Raw genomic sequence first — 16,964 nt, forward strand, 5'->3', positions numbered from 1 at the left:
TCTTCCTTTGTTTGAAGTTCGGGTTTCCATATAGAAAAAGTGAAAAACACAATCCCACCTATCCATAATATTGTTATCAATATGAGTCATAATATAATTTTGATACCAAGAGTAACCTTCAATATTCAAATTACTTTTTCATAAAATAATAAGACCACCGAACAGGCCCGGAGTTCTACACAGAGGAACTTATCATAATACAGCTTCCTAGATATCATCTTAATTATGTCATATTTTACTCTAGTTTCTATTAGGAAAATAATAGGTGGCTTATATTTTTGCACATGCCCTTTAGCTCCACAACTGTTGCGGCGGCCCCTATTTCGCAACAATTCTAATTGAGGATGATCATGGCTGCGTTGGGGGCATGGTTAGAACAACTCCTCAACCATGTTTTGGATTCTCAGGACTTCCAATACTCTGGTGGTGCTTTCTTCTTCTTCACAGCTTCTGAAACTCTTCCAAGTTCTTCCCTTTTCTTCTAAGTCGTTCCATTCATTGTCTGCTATGGAATTTGGTTTGCATTCTCCCTCACTCTTTAATTGCAGCCTATCCTTGATACAGATTATTAACTCCTTTTTCTAGTAGTTGTTTTCATTTCGCTCCTTGCTCTTCGGTATGGGTTCTTTTTCATCATCAGAAGCTAGCTCCACTATGTATATACCTCCTTCTCAATCTATGTGAATCTATCTTTCTTTTTCTCTCTTTTTTTCCTCCTTTTATTTTGACTTGTCTCTGATAGCCCGTATCATCTTCTCGTGCAACTCTAAATTTTCATGTGTATCTTATGTCCTATCATGAGCTGATGTATTATTACTCACTTTTAATCAATTTCCCCATATGACTCTTCATTTCCTATGAGTGTAGCCCATAGCCTAGTCCATGGCCCTACACCATTTGCTGAAAGTTTTCTTGCTAGGTTTGTCTGTTCTGGCTCAGCCATTTTATTGAAATTTTTGGTCTAATCATCTTTGTTTCTTGTTGGACTTGTTTTTTTTAGCTAGATTTTTTTTTTCTTTTTTCTTGTTTTGGTTGGGCCTTAACTTGGGGACTGGTCCAATTAGAAAATTGTGGTTCATAGTTCCATCTGTTTTTAGTATCTCCCCATTTTCCCTTTACTTGTTTAGCTTTCATTTCCTTGAGCTTTTGGATCAACTCACTAAGGTGATAGATTAGTCCTCCTTCTCGGTTAACTGTGCCTCTTTCATATATTAATGGATTTGCTATCTCCTCATGCACCCCTAAGTTGCCAAAGCCGCTTCCACTTTCCCTTATTTCAAAGAGCCTCTTTCTTGATGTCACTTCTTGTTCAAATTTTCGCTTTACCTGCTGGATCTTCGCACTATCCTCAGTTTCCTAGTTATTCCTTTCCTCTTGTTGTTGCATTTGTATTCCATGTGCTTGTGCTTCTCCCCCGATTTCCTGATTCATGGATTTATCTTCTAAATCAAGGCTCTTTCGAACTAGAGCTCTCACATTGCTGGTACTAAGCTCTTTTGTGTACCTTGGTTCATGGATTGACATGGCCATCTGGTTCTTGCAGCTCCTCTTGTCATGACCTATGATTCCATTTCCACAATTGAGGCATAAAGCATCCTGTAAACATTCATACTTAAAGCTTATCCAAGTCTTAGGAAGACGATCTCTTGCCATCCAAAATTCAATTTGTAGAGATTTAGTGATGTCTATTGCCACCTTGAATCTCATAAAATTTCTCATTAACACCCCCATCTATTATGGGATCCTCCACCTCCTCTAAGATTCCTACTATGTTTCCTATTGTTGATGCTGTTTCTGCTCTCATGTAATTCTCAAGGAGTCCATAAATTTGGACCCAAAACATCATAAACTCATGACCCACTTCATATATGGATACACTTTGACAACAGGGTTGTAAGTTTAATAAGTATTCTCTAATGCTTCATGGCCCATTGTTCATAATCTGCTTTCTGTTGTTCCTATCCTTGAATCTAATAAGAAACTTGTTTCTTCCTACCTCAAAAAAGCTACCCTTGTTAGGTTACCCGCACAAGCCAAGTAGAGTGTTCTTACATACCTTGAATTTCATTTTTTTCTTTAAGATAACTTTGTCCGCCAAGTTGAAGCAATTTGGTTTAGAACCTAGGCTCTTGTTGAGGTTGATAGTGATTGTTTGGCTTTCAATAGGATCAGTCCAAGAGATGCCTATTGCAATATTAGATGTATACTGTTATATTCGTAGTTGGATATTATTGTAACTATGTTAATGGAAATGTGTTTTGGTTTAATGTAGATAGTTAGTGTTTGAAAGAATGGATGTTTATGGCTTTAAAGAGTGGATGTATTATTACAGAACCAATTTTTGGATTATCTCTCAATGCGAGAAAGAATTTCCTCTCCTTGTAAGAGTTAGAGCAAAGTAACTAACATCTTAATTAAACAACTTTACTTGCGTGAGTCATGTATCTTAAGATAAAAGATTTTATCATGGGCTTGAACTTGAATGTTTTCTTAATCAAGTCAGGCTAAAGCAGGTCAACTATAAGTCAGGTCCAAGGCATAGGATGTCTAGCCTAATTCTGTCTCTAATCACAACCAAACAAATTCACTTGCCCATTATATTTTTGAAATTACTATTTTATCTCCTTTCACTTATGTATAATCTTTCTCTCAACACCACAATTTTTTCCCGACAACCACCACCATCGACCATTCTAAACTTTAAGGTAGCGTTTGTTTTGAGATACTGAGACAGAGACTGGGAGACTGAGACTCAGTATCATGTTTGTTGGTTTAGAGACTGGTACTAAAATTTCTATCTCTGTTTCTAAAATTTCAGTATTTCAGTACCTCCAAAAAGTAGGGACACAAGGGACTAAAATTTTGAGAGATGGAGACTGAAACTTTAATAACATTTTATACCTAAAATATTCTCATTTCAATTAATTAATTCCAATTTCACCCTTGGTATAAATTAAATTAGAATTTTATTCTTGTTTCAATTTATGTCTCTCACTTTGCACCAAACAGAATACTGAGATTTATTTCAATCTCTGTCTTTTAGTCTCTGTCTCTTAGTCTCGGTCTTTCCGTCTCTGTCTCTCTACCAAACGCTACCTAAATTCTAAGTTTTGATAGGTTTAATTATTTTGTTAGTCGTTATATTTTTATCAAATTTGCAATTAGGTTTTTATCCTTTTTTTAATTAGATTCTTATATTGCTTTTAATTTTATAATTAGACATTGTTGTGTGTAAAAAAGGTTAAAATTAACAAAATATTTCTCCCAAAAAATATGTGGTCAAATATCTAATTAGATTTTTAATTGTGAGTATTTTTAATTTGTAAAAAAAATATTCCATTAAGTTTAATATTTTTTACACTGGTGTTCCGGGGCTTACCTAGAACCGGACGGTGGTTGGACTTGTTTGAGACCCAAGCGCTGGAGGAGTGTGGTCTCCGACTTGGTTTACGTCTGGGAGTCGCCTCCGAGTTGTGTGTGAGAGAGAATGGGGGGTGGTACCTGCAAAGACACTCCGATGCCTAAGTCAGCATGGGGTTAAGCAGGTTTAGAATGTATTGGAACTTGGCGATACCTGAAGAGTGTCAGGATATTTATAGTGGTAATCTAATAACCACCGTTGGAGTAGTGCCACCTTTTTAGGTGGATAACCGTCCCTTTATCTAGGGATTGTTGAGATATGCCTTCTAGAAGTGGGTTGAGAGATTTCAGGGGCAGTTACTTATTTGAATAAGTGTTACCTGCCAGCTATCTCTTGAGCCCGACTTCTTTGGAAAGATCTTTTGAAGAGGTCGGTGAATAACGAAGGCCAATCTTTGGATTGGGCCTTTTGGCGTATTTGGACCTGGGCCATAGCGTTGGGTCAGGGTAGGAACAGTGCCCCTACTCGAGTCCAATCTCTTTTGCTTATGAGTTGGATTCAGTATCGAACTTGGGTCTGTAGCCGACGTGATTTTAAATTTCTTAATCGCCAAGTCTAATCAAATGTCGCATCCGTTGGGGTTTTCGCATTTACACGTGAGAGCAGTTACATTGGTAACAGCGCGTTTCTTTAATGATCGCGTCAATTTACCCTTATGCCCCTGGCGTGCTATAAATACTTTTCCCTCTTTAAACGACTTGTTTTTTTGCTAGGTCTTTTTTTCTAAGACTGATTGGTACAACTCGTTCTTTCCGAGTTATTTAAGGCTTGTAGGCTTTGTATGACTGGTTTTAGCACATCGTGCTTAACCAAAGAATATTTCTTGTCCTGGTTTCGTACAACTCGTTCAATTCGAGTTGTTTTGAGGATACATGACTTGTTTTAATACAAATCACCTTTCTGAAACTTATTCTGATTTCTTACGACTTGTTTTGATACAAATCGTTTATTTCAAAACTCGTAATTATTTTTTAGTATAACCTCATCTAGCTCGTTCGATGCGAGTAGTTTTAAGGTTTTACGATTTGCTTTATTTCAAATCGTTTAATTAAAACGTGGCTATTTCTTAATCTGATTACATACAACTCATTTAAATTCGAGCTGTTTTTTAGGACTTCACAACTTGTTTCAAGTACAAATTGTTTATTTTGAGTCCTTTTAAACTATCAGATCATCTTTATAACCATCGGACTTCGTTGCTTTATCCATTATGCCCCCTGCTCGAGATCGAGCTTTATGAAGTCGGACTCGAGCAATCAAGCAGAAAGGTTTTTCGAATGAAGCCTTTTTTTGTTGAACTCATTCATTCTGAGTTTTCTAGATGACTTGTTTTTTATACAAGTCACTTTTTTGAAGCACAACTCGTTATATATCAAGTTGTTTTGCGCAATTTAAATTACTTAGATCATATGGTTATTTTTTACTCGATTTTGTTCAACTCATGGGCTTGAGTTGTTTTAAATCATCAAGCCGTATTATAACCATTGGACACCAATTTATACCTCGTCACTTTATCCGAGCGACCATTGAAAAGGCCAGCTCGTGATTTTTGCGCTTTGTCGAGCATAAATTGGCGCCTTAGGTGAAGGGATTATATGCTTATTCCCTCCCCTTTCTAGTTTTTGTCGTCTTTGTGTATGATACAACTTGTTTTATCCAAGTTGTTTTGGAGGATAGTTTTTACGTTTCGATTTTGTTCAAAAACGTTTACAATCCTTCCTTTTTAACTCGTTTCTATACGAGTCGTTTGGTTGAAGTGATTCATTTTGATACAAATCACTTTTAAAGCTTTGCTTTTAGATAGACATGACTTGTGCTTAACACAATTTCGTTAAAAATATGGTTGACTGGCATAACTCGTTTAATTCAAGTTATCCTTATGTTGTTGTGAATGCTAGAACGAGTTTTCTTGGAACAACTTGTTTTTGTGAAAGTGTTCCATTTTATACGACTAGGTCGTTTATTTTTAGAACTTGTAGAGATGAGATTGTGGGCTTGAGATTTTGTACGATCCATTTGTTATCCGTGTGGATCGAGTTGTTAGATCGTATTTATGCCTCAAGGGGCGTATTTAGTCAAGTTACTTTTTGCGACTTGTTCTAAACACAACTTTTTCAACCCGTTTGGCCCGAGCTGTTTCGAGGTGTTTTCTTTCCAATTCGCATATGTAACTTCTTTCCACCAATTAGTTCCTCATCGCTTCATCCAGGCGATTTCTATATGATCGGCCCGTGATTTTCGCGGTTTATCGAGCTTCAATTGGTGTGTGTTAATTGTAGAAAATCAATTTTCATAAGGAATTATTTTATCTCCTTATGTTGGAGGTGTGTTGCAACCTGGGTAGTTTTTCACCCTCGAAGTTAGACACTTTGTATTAGCCCTTTTCTAAGATTTCAGTAATCTTAGAAAAAATCTTTTTGATCTTTGTTTTGAAAAACCTTTTTCTTGGCTGACTGTCCCTTTCTTTAAGTTAAGTTTTCCTTAACAACTTGGGACAGCCTTTTGCCTTAGTGCTTTCAATAGGTTTCCTGATCTCTTTTTGGTATTCCTTATACTCAATTTTTGATTTATTGAGCTCTTATGATTTAGGTTATTTTTGCGATTCGTTTTCGTTTCTACTCGGTTTTTCATTTCGACTTATAAGTCGGAACGTCTTCCGAGTTTTTCACGATCAACTTTTATAACCTCTTTACACCGACTTGTACCTCGTCGTTTTATCCTGACGACCATCTAGGTCAGTTCATGGGATTTTCACGTTTTGTCGAGCTTAAGTCGGCGCGTTTCGTAGAAAGAAAGAAAAACGAGAAGGAATTTATAAGAGATAAAAGATCTTTGTTTATTTGCGAAGGTACTTTTACTGCTACTAAGGGTTTTTCACTATCTATGATCCCTTAGTCTCTACTATGATGCCTCGTTAAAAACCCTTCTTCAGAAAAAATCCTTTAATTTTTGGAAAAAAATCATGAAGTTGGAAAAAGAGTACATCAGGGAGTAGAGTTTGCTTTTAGCTATAGTACCTTTTCATGTTGCAAGCATGCCACGACCTTGGTAGCTCGGTGCTGTTTAAGTCCGTCACCTTGTAATAACCTTTTCCTAAGATCTCAATAATCTTGTAGGGTCCTATCCTTTTTGTTGTCAGCTTTCATTCGCCCGAACTCAGTAGCCTGATATTTTTTCTTATCAAGATGAGGTCTTTTGCGACGAATCTCGTAGCCATCCTTTGTCTCAAGAGCTCTTTCCTTATCTGAGTTTGCTCTCAGGTTTCTGGAAGGGGGTCACGTTCTTCTTTCGTGCTCTAGCATCATTGTAGAATGTTGTCTTTAGTTTTTAATAATTTTGGACTTAGCTTTCATGATAAGCCAGTGCCCCTACTCGAGGTCGAGCTTCATAAAGTCGGACTCGAGTATTCAGCCATGCCATTCTTGAATCTTACTATTTGTTGCTATGTGACTTTTACAAGTTATTTTGGACTCTCTTTTTGGGAGGTCGGATAACTTGTTTTATACTTGTGTCAACTTAGTAAGGTCGGATACTTATCTCTTGGCTTGAGGAGGCATTCTTATAAATCGCCATCCCTTCTCAATTTGTTTTAAACAAATTGTTGTGACGTTGGGTTTACATCCTCTTCGTGTTGATGTTTGATTATGATCACGTTGTCCTTAAGTTATTTGTGCAATTCGTTTTAGGCTTTGCCCCTTGCCAGTTTGATTTAGTACAAGTGGCTTAATGAGGTCGGACCACGATTTGCATTTATAACATCTTACGCCACTTTGGATCTCATCACTTCAAGTCAGAAAAAGTGTGCATTAAGGAGTAAGGTGCGCTTTCTAGCTGTAGTATCCCTTTTGTTGTAAACATGACACAATCTAGGTAGATTGTTTTCGAGTAAGTTGAGTATGTTGTAGTAGTTCTTTTTCAAGTCTTAAGTGACTTTGTTGGATCTTTTAATTTTGGTGTTGGCTTTTCTTCGTTCGCTTTTGGTTCGATGTCATTTTGGATCAAGACGAGGTTGTCAGTTGAGAAATTTCTTCGTATGACCTTCTCATGGCCATTTATGCTTGGGATCTGGTTCTCGAAGTTGTACCTCAAGAAAGAAGTCGGACTTTTCTTCGTAAGCTCTTAAAGGAAGTCGGATTTTTATTTGTAGACTTGAATCCTCAGAGGAGGTCAAATTATCTTCATAAGCTTGGATCTTTAGAAGAGGTCGGATTTTTCTTTCTAAGCTTGGAAAGAGGTCGGACTTTCTTTCTAAGCTTGGAGGTTTTCGACCTCATTGTAGACTCTGATCTTTAAAAGAAGTCGGACTTTCTTCGTGGGATCTAAAAGAGGTCGGATTTTTGTTGTGAGCTCCCAGCTCATCCGACCTTGTTGTAAAGTCTAACTTTTAAAAGAGGTCGGACTTTTCTTCGTGAGCTCTCTAAAAGAGGTCGGATTTTCTTTGTGAGCTCCCAACTCATCCGACCTTGTTGTAGAGTCTGACCTTTAAAAAGAGGTCGGACTTTTCTTCATGAGCTCTCTAAAAGAGGTCGGATTTTCTTTGGTGAGCTCCCAACTCATCCGACCTTATTGTAAAGTCTGACCTTTAAAAGAGGTCGGACTTTTATTCGTGAGCTCTCTAAAAGAGGTCGGACTTTTATTCGTGAGCTCTCTAAAAGAGGTCGGATTTTCTTTGTGAGCTCCCGGCTCATCCGACCTTTGAAGAAAAGTCTGACCATCATTCCCTCCAATGAAGACTGGGCCTTTGTCACCCCGATTTCTTTTTTCTTTGGATCGGACTCCAGTTTTCTTCCTGGAAGACATCCATCTTTATTGGTGTGCAAACAACATCGAATTCTATCACAGGAATATTTCTTTCCATATTCATTGGCAGTGATGTAATTTGTGAGCAACTAACGAAAGATGTACCATGTGAATTTTTCGTGTTATTCACTGCTCTGTTGTAATTGATATGTGAATCCAATGAAGAAAAAACTGGATTCATCACTTCATTGTCGGATTGGGTTGCATTCAAATGGACTGATGCTGCACTTTTTGGCATAAGTTGAAAAGAAAGGTTTCATTGTTTTTATCAACAATGTTTTCCCTTCTTTCTTCATTTACTGACTAATATGGGATATTTTATTTATTTATAAAACATGTGTATTTGGAACATGCAACTGCTCCATTCCATGAGTGGGTATTATGGATTTTTCCGAGATTGTAAGTCGGCACAGATGCCATTGTCCATCCTATTTCACGAAGAGGTTGGGATTAGTCACGTTCCCTTTTCCTCTTTTTTTTTTCACGTAACTTCTTTTGCCAATTGAATTTTCTGAATTGAAAATTCTTTTATTCAATTGGCTTTCGAGTTCGTCTTTTTTTTTTCACGTAACTTCTTTTGCCAATTGAATTTTCTGAATTGAAAATTCTTTTATTCAATTGGCTTTTGAGTTCGTCTTTTTTTTTTCACGTAACTTGCCAATTGAATTTTCTGAATTGAAAATTCTTTTATTCAATTGGCTTTCGAGTTCGTCTTGGTTTGCCTTCTACAATGGCCTTGGGATGTTGCTTTCTTCTCTTTTTGTTTGATTTAATCCAATTTAACTGTAGAAGTAGAATCATCATCCCTATTTGATATCCTCTCTCCATTGGGAGAAGTTTTTATGGGATTTCTGGTATCCATAGAAACTGTATTCCAACTTCTTTTTTACATGCTTGCATCTTATTCATGTCAAGAGGTTGTCCGACCATCTTGTTGATCATCCGCCATTATCAAGGATTGAGCTCCAGGTCCCCGGCAACGGCGCCAATGTTCCGGGGCTTACCTAAAACCGGACGGTGGTTGGACTTGTTTGAGGCCCAAGCGCTGGAGGAGTATGGTCTCCGACTTGGTTTACGTCTGGGAGCCGCCTCCGAGTTGTGTGTGAGAGAGAATGGAGGGTGGTACCTGCAAAGACACTCCGATGCCTAAGTCAGCATGGGGTTAAGCAGGTTTAAAATGTATTGGAACTTGGCGATACCTGAAGAGTGTTAGGATATTTATAGTGGTAATCCAATAACCACCGTTGGAGTAGTGCCACCTTTTTAGGTGGATAACCGTCCCTTTATCTAGGGATTGTTGAGATATGCCTTCTAGAAGTGGGTTGAGAGATTTTAGGGGCAGTTACTTATTTGAATAAGTGTTATCTGCCAGCTATCTCTTGAGCCCGACTTCTTTGGAAAGAAGTCTGTGTTGAGTCCGACCTCTTTTGAAGAGGTCGATGAATAACGAAGGCCAATCTTTGGATTGGGCCTTTTGGCGTATTTGGACCTGGGCCATAGCGTTGGGTCAGGGTAGGAACAACTGGTAATGACCTAATTACAAAATTAAAAATAGTATAAGAACCTAATTAATAAAAATATAATTATAAATTTGATAAAATTATAAAAAATAACAAAATAACTAAATTTTTTAAATATTAAATCTAAAAGTTTATATTTTAAATTAAATTATTTAAAGTTTAATTTTTTTTTACTTAAATTTTAGATATTTTTATTGTTTTAATTTCTAATATTTTTATATTATTTTCCTTTCAAACATCGTTTTTTTTAAATTAGTTAACTGAAGTAATATTGACTTTCTAAATTTCTTATTATATATAACTTATAAAATACATATTTTATTATTTTAAATACTGAAAGCCAAAATGTTTTATCAGGGTGTTAGATATTTTTTATCTTTAATAATTTGATATTTCATGTTAAAGATACATTAAAATTAGTGGTTAGTATAAAATGTATATTAGAATATAAAATATAAAATAAATATTAAAAATAATTTTTTAATATAAATATGTAAAATTATTGTAGACTATTTTAACTCAACCTAACATAAGTTCTGAAGTGTTTGTGCTGCTGCCTCTCCAAGCTTTCAACACTGAGAATCTGCGTCGCCGCACCATTCACAGTTCACACCCTCTGCAAGTCGCCGTCTGCCTCTCCGGAGTCCTCCCTCTCTCCGCCTCGCGACTCTCATCGTCGCGTCGCCCCTCTTCTTCAGTAGAATAGAAGAGAGGCGGCAAGAGCAAAATCCTCGAAAACAAACCTCACCGTCTTCAAACTTCACTTTCTGTGTGTTTGTGCATCTAAGAAGCGAAAATGGCGACCCGAGATGGCGGCATGAAGTCAACGTCGATAAACGGCGTGAAGATGTACACAATAGCTTCCCAGCAACCCTCACTCGCTTCCTGGCTCCCCACTAAGAAGCAGAAATCACATCGCAACGTCAAAAGTACTTCCCCCTTTTTATTTTCTCTATTCCTATTTTCCACTGTTACGTTTGCATTGTTCTTTTTGTTCATCACTTTATTTATTTACTTGTTTGCTAGGTTACACGCAGAATGTGCAATTGATCGAGGATTTGAGGTTCACAACTGCAACCACCAAGATTAAGGCAACTCCTGATGGCGAGTATATCATAGCTTCAGGTACTTCAAATTCATGCTTATGTGTGTGTGCGTTAATAATTAGTAATGATGATTAAGTGACAAGGAGGAAAAATTTGTGAAGTGTGATACGGAAAAATTAGTCATTGATTATTCATGGATTATTGCACCAAGTACTGCAAATAGCAGTTTGAGCAAGTAAAACATGTCTAAAGACCATGGTTAGTTCTCTTTAGAGAGGATGTTGCGAAGGAGCACTTACAAATTCAAAACTAGGACCGTTAGGAATTTGATTTTATTGTGGGTAAACTATTTTAAAGCAACTTGCGCCTTGAGAAAAAAAATGGACAGCAGTTGCAACTTGCAATTGTTATCAATCATGTGGGGGGAAGATGATAGGATATTAGCATATCGGTGAGATCTCTTGAGATTTCATAAATGACATGATGGTGTAGGAAAAGTGGCATGAAAAGATAGGTAATTAGGTATTAATTTCAAAGTTTGGCACTCATGGTTATTCAATATTGAAGGTATATATCCACCACAAGTAAAAGTATACGAGGTACGGGAGCTAGGATTGAAGTTTGAAAGGCATTTGGATTCAGAGATTATTGATTTTCAGGTACTGAAACTATCTTTAGTTTAAAGAAGAAAGTGGTTAGCAACCTGATTGTTTTTGGCTTAGTTTTTTGTTATGTGTTTTAAACTGTCCTCTTTTGCATATTGATTTGTTGCTTGAGTTTACCTGCATATTTTCTCAATTTGTTATTTTAGTAATTGAATAATTTTGCTTATGCAGGTTCTAACAGATGACTATTCGAAACTAGCATTTTTATGTGCTGACCGCTCTGTTTGTCTACATGCAAAATATGGAAAACATTACAGTTTGCGAATACCAAGGTTTTATTCCCCTTTGCACTAAAATATAATGATGAATTCTTTAGGTGCCTAGCATTTTGGGTTATAGAAATGTATACTTTTGGTGACTGAATGGTAATTTATCCTTCAATAAAGAAATATGTACTGACAATTAAACTTGGATGTTAGCATTAATTGATCAGTCTATTGCTTAATGCAGTCTGTTTAAGATTCATGCCACCGCAAACGGAACTTTCACATTTTGTTGGACACATTGGTAAAAGGAAAAAACGGAGCTTCTTCAATTGAAACTCTCCTTGCCATCCAAAATAAACTATATTATGTTTGTTCTGCTTTAGCTAATCACCTTACTTAAAAGGATCAAACCAAATGTTCCTTCAATATTTCCATTTGATTTTCGATGTGCTTTACCACTTGGTTATGATTTGGAAAATCTGTTTCTTGTTATACTGTTTGGCTTAGCTAATTACGTTGATTCTTGAATCTTGAGTTGTTAGCACGAATATGCAAAAGCAGCTTTCCTTGCATTTGTCTGTATTTTTCATATATTTCTGGTTCATTTACGTGATCAGCTGCAGTTGACCCTCTGGTTAAATGTAGCATGATATTTCTACTTCACTCGATCCTAGTAAGTCTTCTATAATTATAATCGAAATTCATGAGTTTGATTACATGCCTTGATGTTCTTGTTTGACAGAATGGGAAGGGATATTACATATGACAGCTGGTCTTGTGATTTGCTTTGTGCTGCCTCTTCCCCAGAATTGTACAGAATTAACTTAGAGCAGGTATTCAAGCTTTAATTTTTTGTTTCAAAGGCATCACTAGTGTCATGAATATTGATTGTTTTCGTATTGGTTGAACTTTGTGAACGAAATCTGAAGGTGCAAACTTTAAATTATATTCTCACGGTACTCTTTGGAATTTGGAGTGGAATTCCTATATTTGGTATAAACATCATGTTTTGTTCTGTATTTCGTTTGGTGTATTTCTTGCAAAAAATAGGGGCAACACTTGTTTTTACTTGTCTTACTTATAGATCTACCTTTCTTTACATGTCAGGGGCGATTTCTTTCCTCCCTCAATACACAATCCCCTGCATTGAATGTGGTTTCAAGAAGGTATTTAGTGGAACTTAAATACTGAGTGGCTTTATTTCCTTTCATTTATAAGAGCATTGTATCATACGCTTGTATGAATAAGTGTAACTAAAATTGTATCTGAAATTCTGAATTTGCAAATTTAGCAAGCTTCATGGACTAGTTGCCTGTGGTGGTGAAGATGGTGCTGTCGAATGCTTTGACATGCGTGTGAGATCTTCAGTTGGCAGAATTGATGCAGTCGGACCTAGTGGCGATGTTGATCAGGTAGTAGAACATGTGGAGGCATTCAAATTGTCTGTCTATCTGAGAAGATGATATTTATTATTTACTATTTTGGATGTGCCAAAGCCTTTGGTGCAAGGCAAATATCATTGACCAACATATGATATGTTTGATTTGTTAGCCACTTATTCATTTTTTTTCATGTTTCAAATGGTCGGAAATATGTATCATTCTCCCTTTTCTCAATGTTGTACCCGAGGTTGTAGATTGTGTTGCTTAACTGACATCTTCATTCGGCAACATTTCTGTATCTGTAGGGGGTCACTGCATTGGAGTTTGATGGAGATGGTGGTTTCTTAATGGCTGTTGGAAGTAGTGCAGGAAAGGTGTGATCCTATTTTACTAATATCAGAAACCAAACACTTATGTTGCTTATATGATAAAACTTATTTGGTTTGTAGAATATGTCATCTTATTAGTGAATAAGTGGAAAATGGTCATATTTGATGCAACATGGGATTTTGTGGCAAGGCTGTATTTGGTATTGCATATACCTAGAAGTGATACAAAATTAAGTGTAAGAAAAACAAGTGAATGGTCTTCCTTAGAAATTACACTGTAACATTTTGCCCGTCCCTCAATCTAGGGCATGACGAACTTGTACTGTGAATAATTCATTGGCACAGTTTCCTTGTTCTGAAGTTTAAGCTAGTTTCAGATGCAAAGTTAATAATTTAAAAAAAGAAAGGAAAGAAAGAAAAGAAAGAAAAAGTTATGTCGTGTTTGATGCCTGGTTTAACAGTAATTTGCTTGGACATAATTGTCTCTTAGTAGACATAGTTTATTTAGACAGTACAAACTTGTCATGGGAGCATTGAAGACCGGAATAATCTTTTGTGTTTCTTCTCTGTTATTTATAAGGATAGACCTTAGTAGTTAGTACCTTTACCTTAAAAAGAGATCTTATATGCGGTGGGGAATGCAAGTTCTCTTTTGCTGAACTGGGTCTGCAGGTGCAACCTTTCTTTCCCTTGAATATGAAATTATGGATTTTGTTTACATTTAATATCGCATATGCAGGTTCTCATCTACGACCTTCGCTCATCCCATCCAATACGAATACAGGATCATATGTAAGCCAACATCCTTGTTCCAGAGATTTATGTTTGTATTAACATATATACTTCGTAACTAATGGTTGCTTAAAATTTGTCTCACAGGTATGGCAGTCCCATATTGGATATTAAGTGGCATCGGACTCTTAACTATGAACAATCTATTTACCATATTGTCATCCATAGCATGTATCAAATACTGACAGCTGAGCCAGCTTTTATATCAGTGAGAGGAGAAAAACAGAGAAAATTTTGCCCAAAAAAAAAAAATGAAAAGCACAAACCATATGAAACTTCCGCAAAAAAATAACTCATCTTGATGGAACTTAAAAAATTAGGAGCAAGGAACAAGAATCGCAACTAAAAACCAGTATATCTTAGGCTAAATATAATGCAACAAAATTGCCCTAAAGCCATGGCAACTTATGCCTTAAGCCCTCTATATTTGCCATAGAAATGGCGAGTACACTAACATTTCTATGCTCACTCGTTGATGTCTCGTGTACATGTATGATCTATTCTTTAGACGAGCCCTGTATGATTTCCTACACATTTTAGTAATGACTGAATTCAGGTATGTTCATCAACATTGGTTGTCACTTGTCATATGATTGGTTATGAAATGGTTTCAGGGAGAAGGCATGACCAGCATTGAGCCTACAGGTGGAAAAATCAATGATGTATGTACATTTCCTGGCAGTGGTTTGATCTTGCTGGCCTTGGACAGTAGCCAAATACCATCTTACTTCATACCATCCCTTGGACCTGCTCCTAAGTGGTGTTCCTCTATAGAAAATTTCACAGTATGTGTTAACTATTTTATTTGATTATAGGATTAGCTAGTCTATTACTTGTTTTGACATTTGAACTATTTTTACAGGAGGAGCTAGACACAGGTGGACAGACAACTATCTATGATCATTACAAATTTTTGACAAAGGAAGAGCTTGAGAGATTAAATTTGACAAACCTGATTGGGACTAATTTGCTTAGAGCCTATATGCATGGGTACTTCATTAATTATGCATTATACAAAAAGGTGAGTTTTGCTGATACTTTTTTATACATACTTCTGAATTGGTGTAATGCTGATGTTGTATTGCTAGATGCTCTGGATTCTGTTTCCGTGCTTTCATATGATTTATTAACATTTTTGTAGGCTAAAGCACTAGCGGATCCTTTTGAATATGAAGCTTACATTGAACAACACAAGAGAGAGAAGATGGAGGCTGAACGTGCCTCTCGAATTACGGTTGATTCCTTCACTCATAATTGATTTCTTTTCATATTTAAGTAGCTAAGAGTGATTAAATGATATAGACTGGAATACTAATCCATGGTCTTGCCTAAATTGTTAACCTTGCAGATAAGGAAAAAATTACCCAAAATTAATCGGAAACTTGCAGCACGCCTCCTCAAAAGTGAAGAAGCTGAAAATGAGAACAGAGATGCTGGTGATGATGAAAATAAAAAGTCATCCAAGAAAAAGAAAGGGATTATCATGGAAGATCTTCAAGACGAGCGATTTAAAGCGATATTTACAAACAAGGTACTACAATCAGAAATATACCAGTTGTTATTAGTCCTTTAACAAATAGGCTGAGATAAATTAAAGCTCATACCTTGTAACGATAAATATTTATTTTTGGATGCACTGTAAATTTAGATGCCTGTAAGTTAAATTTCATTAATGTACGTGAGAGCACTAATGGGACATTTGGCTTATGCATAGAGTTTGTTTTATTAATTCTCCACTTTGAACATGATATTTCCTCTTTCAGACAGTTACTCATGCTACTTTTATTTCAGGAATACGAGATTAAGGAGACCTCAGATGAATATCTGGCTTTACATCCCGTAGGTGGTTCTAAGAAGCAACCTTCCTTGCTAGAAGAGCATTTTGAACCTGCTGAGTCGGATGATGATCAAAGTGAAAGTGAGACTGATGTATCAGCATCATCAGAAGATGAACTTTCGAAACCTCGGGTACCAAGGTAAAGAATCTATTACCAATTTGCAGAGGCTCTTATCAATCAGGATTTGGTGCTTTCTATCCAGTTATTATAATAAAAGAGTCTAGTTTTCATCATCTATGAAATCAAGTTCTTTACCCTATTGGCTGCCTGTTTATGGAACATGCCAATTCCTTTATGTTTTTTTTTTTATTCTTTGTTGATTCTTAATTACTGAGATAATTTTCCTTATATGCACAGAATGTATGAAGTTAAGAATGAGCAGCACGCAGAGGCGTTCTGGAGTCAGAAGTCACTTGCTGGTGAGGAATCACTTCCTATGGGGGATAGAGTGGCAGCTCTCAAAGATCAACAATATTCTCGTAGTGTACCGAATGGTGTTAAGCAGGGTCCAGGAGGATCGCGGGAAATAACTTTCACAGCGAGAAGCAAAGCCAAGTACAGAGAAGACGACGAGGATCAAGAAAAGCCACACCAGAAAAGGAGAGGAGTTCAGTCTTTGGGACTTAAGCCGCCAAGAGGAGGAGGCTTTCGCGGTAGAGGGAATAGAGGGAACCGTGGCAATGGCAGAAGAGGACGGAGATAATGCCCTTTCACTCTCTTAAAGTATAATATCATTTGATTCTTTAAATATGATTTTGCTTCATTTTTCTTTTTCATTAAAAATGTTTAGGCTGGGTGGAGGGATGGAATTAGTCTTAAGTTCTAATGTTGCTTAACTTTTATAGTCCACTCGCCATTTCTATGGCACATATAAAGGGCTTAAGGCACTAATTGGCATGGCTTTAGGGCATTTTTGTTGTATTATATTTCATTTATTACGTGCTTAATGGAATTAACGACAGTAA

General features: G+C 36.5%; 1 protein-coding gene across 1 annotated transcript; it reads left to right on the forward strand.

The window, feature by feature from the left end:
- Positions 1 to 10,275: 10,275 nt before the first annotated feature.
- Positions 10,276 to 16,964, forward strand: LOC107466649 (uncharacterized). Its single transcript, XM_016085645.3, has 16 exons — positions 10,276 to 10,670; positions 10,768 to 10,866; positions 11,355 to 11,446; positions 11,624 to 11,724; positions 12,401 to 12,491; positions 12,766 to 12,824; positions 12,950 to 13,070; positions 13,346 to 13,414; positions 14,109 to 14,161; positions 14,249 to 14,357; positions 14,776 to 14,946; positions 15,024 to 15,182; positions 15,303 to 15,395; positions 15,510 to 15,692; positions 15,953 to 16,137; positions 16,357 to 16,964. Exons 1-16 carry the CDS (start codon positions 10,538 to 10,540, stop codon positions 16,700 to 16,702), a joined length of 2,064 nt encoding a protein of 687 aa, XP_015941131.1. The 5' UTR covers positions 10,276 to 10,537; the 3' UTR covers positions 16,703 to 16,964.

This window comes from Arachis duranensis, chromosome 9 (genome assembly GCF_000817695.3).
Source record: "Arachis duranensis cultivar V14167 chromosome 9, aradu.V14167.gnm2.J7QH, whole genome shotgun sequence".
In the NCBI taxonomy this organism is placed as follows: domain Eukaryota; kingdom Viridiplantae; phylum Streptophyta; class Magnoliopsida; order Fabales; family Fabaceae; genus Arachis; species Arachis duranensis.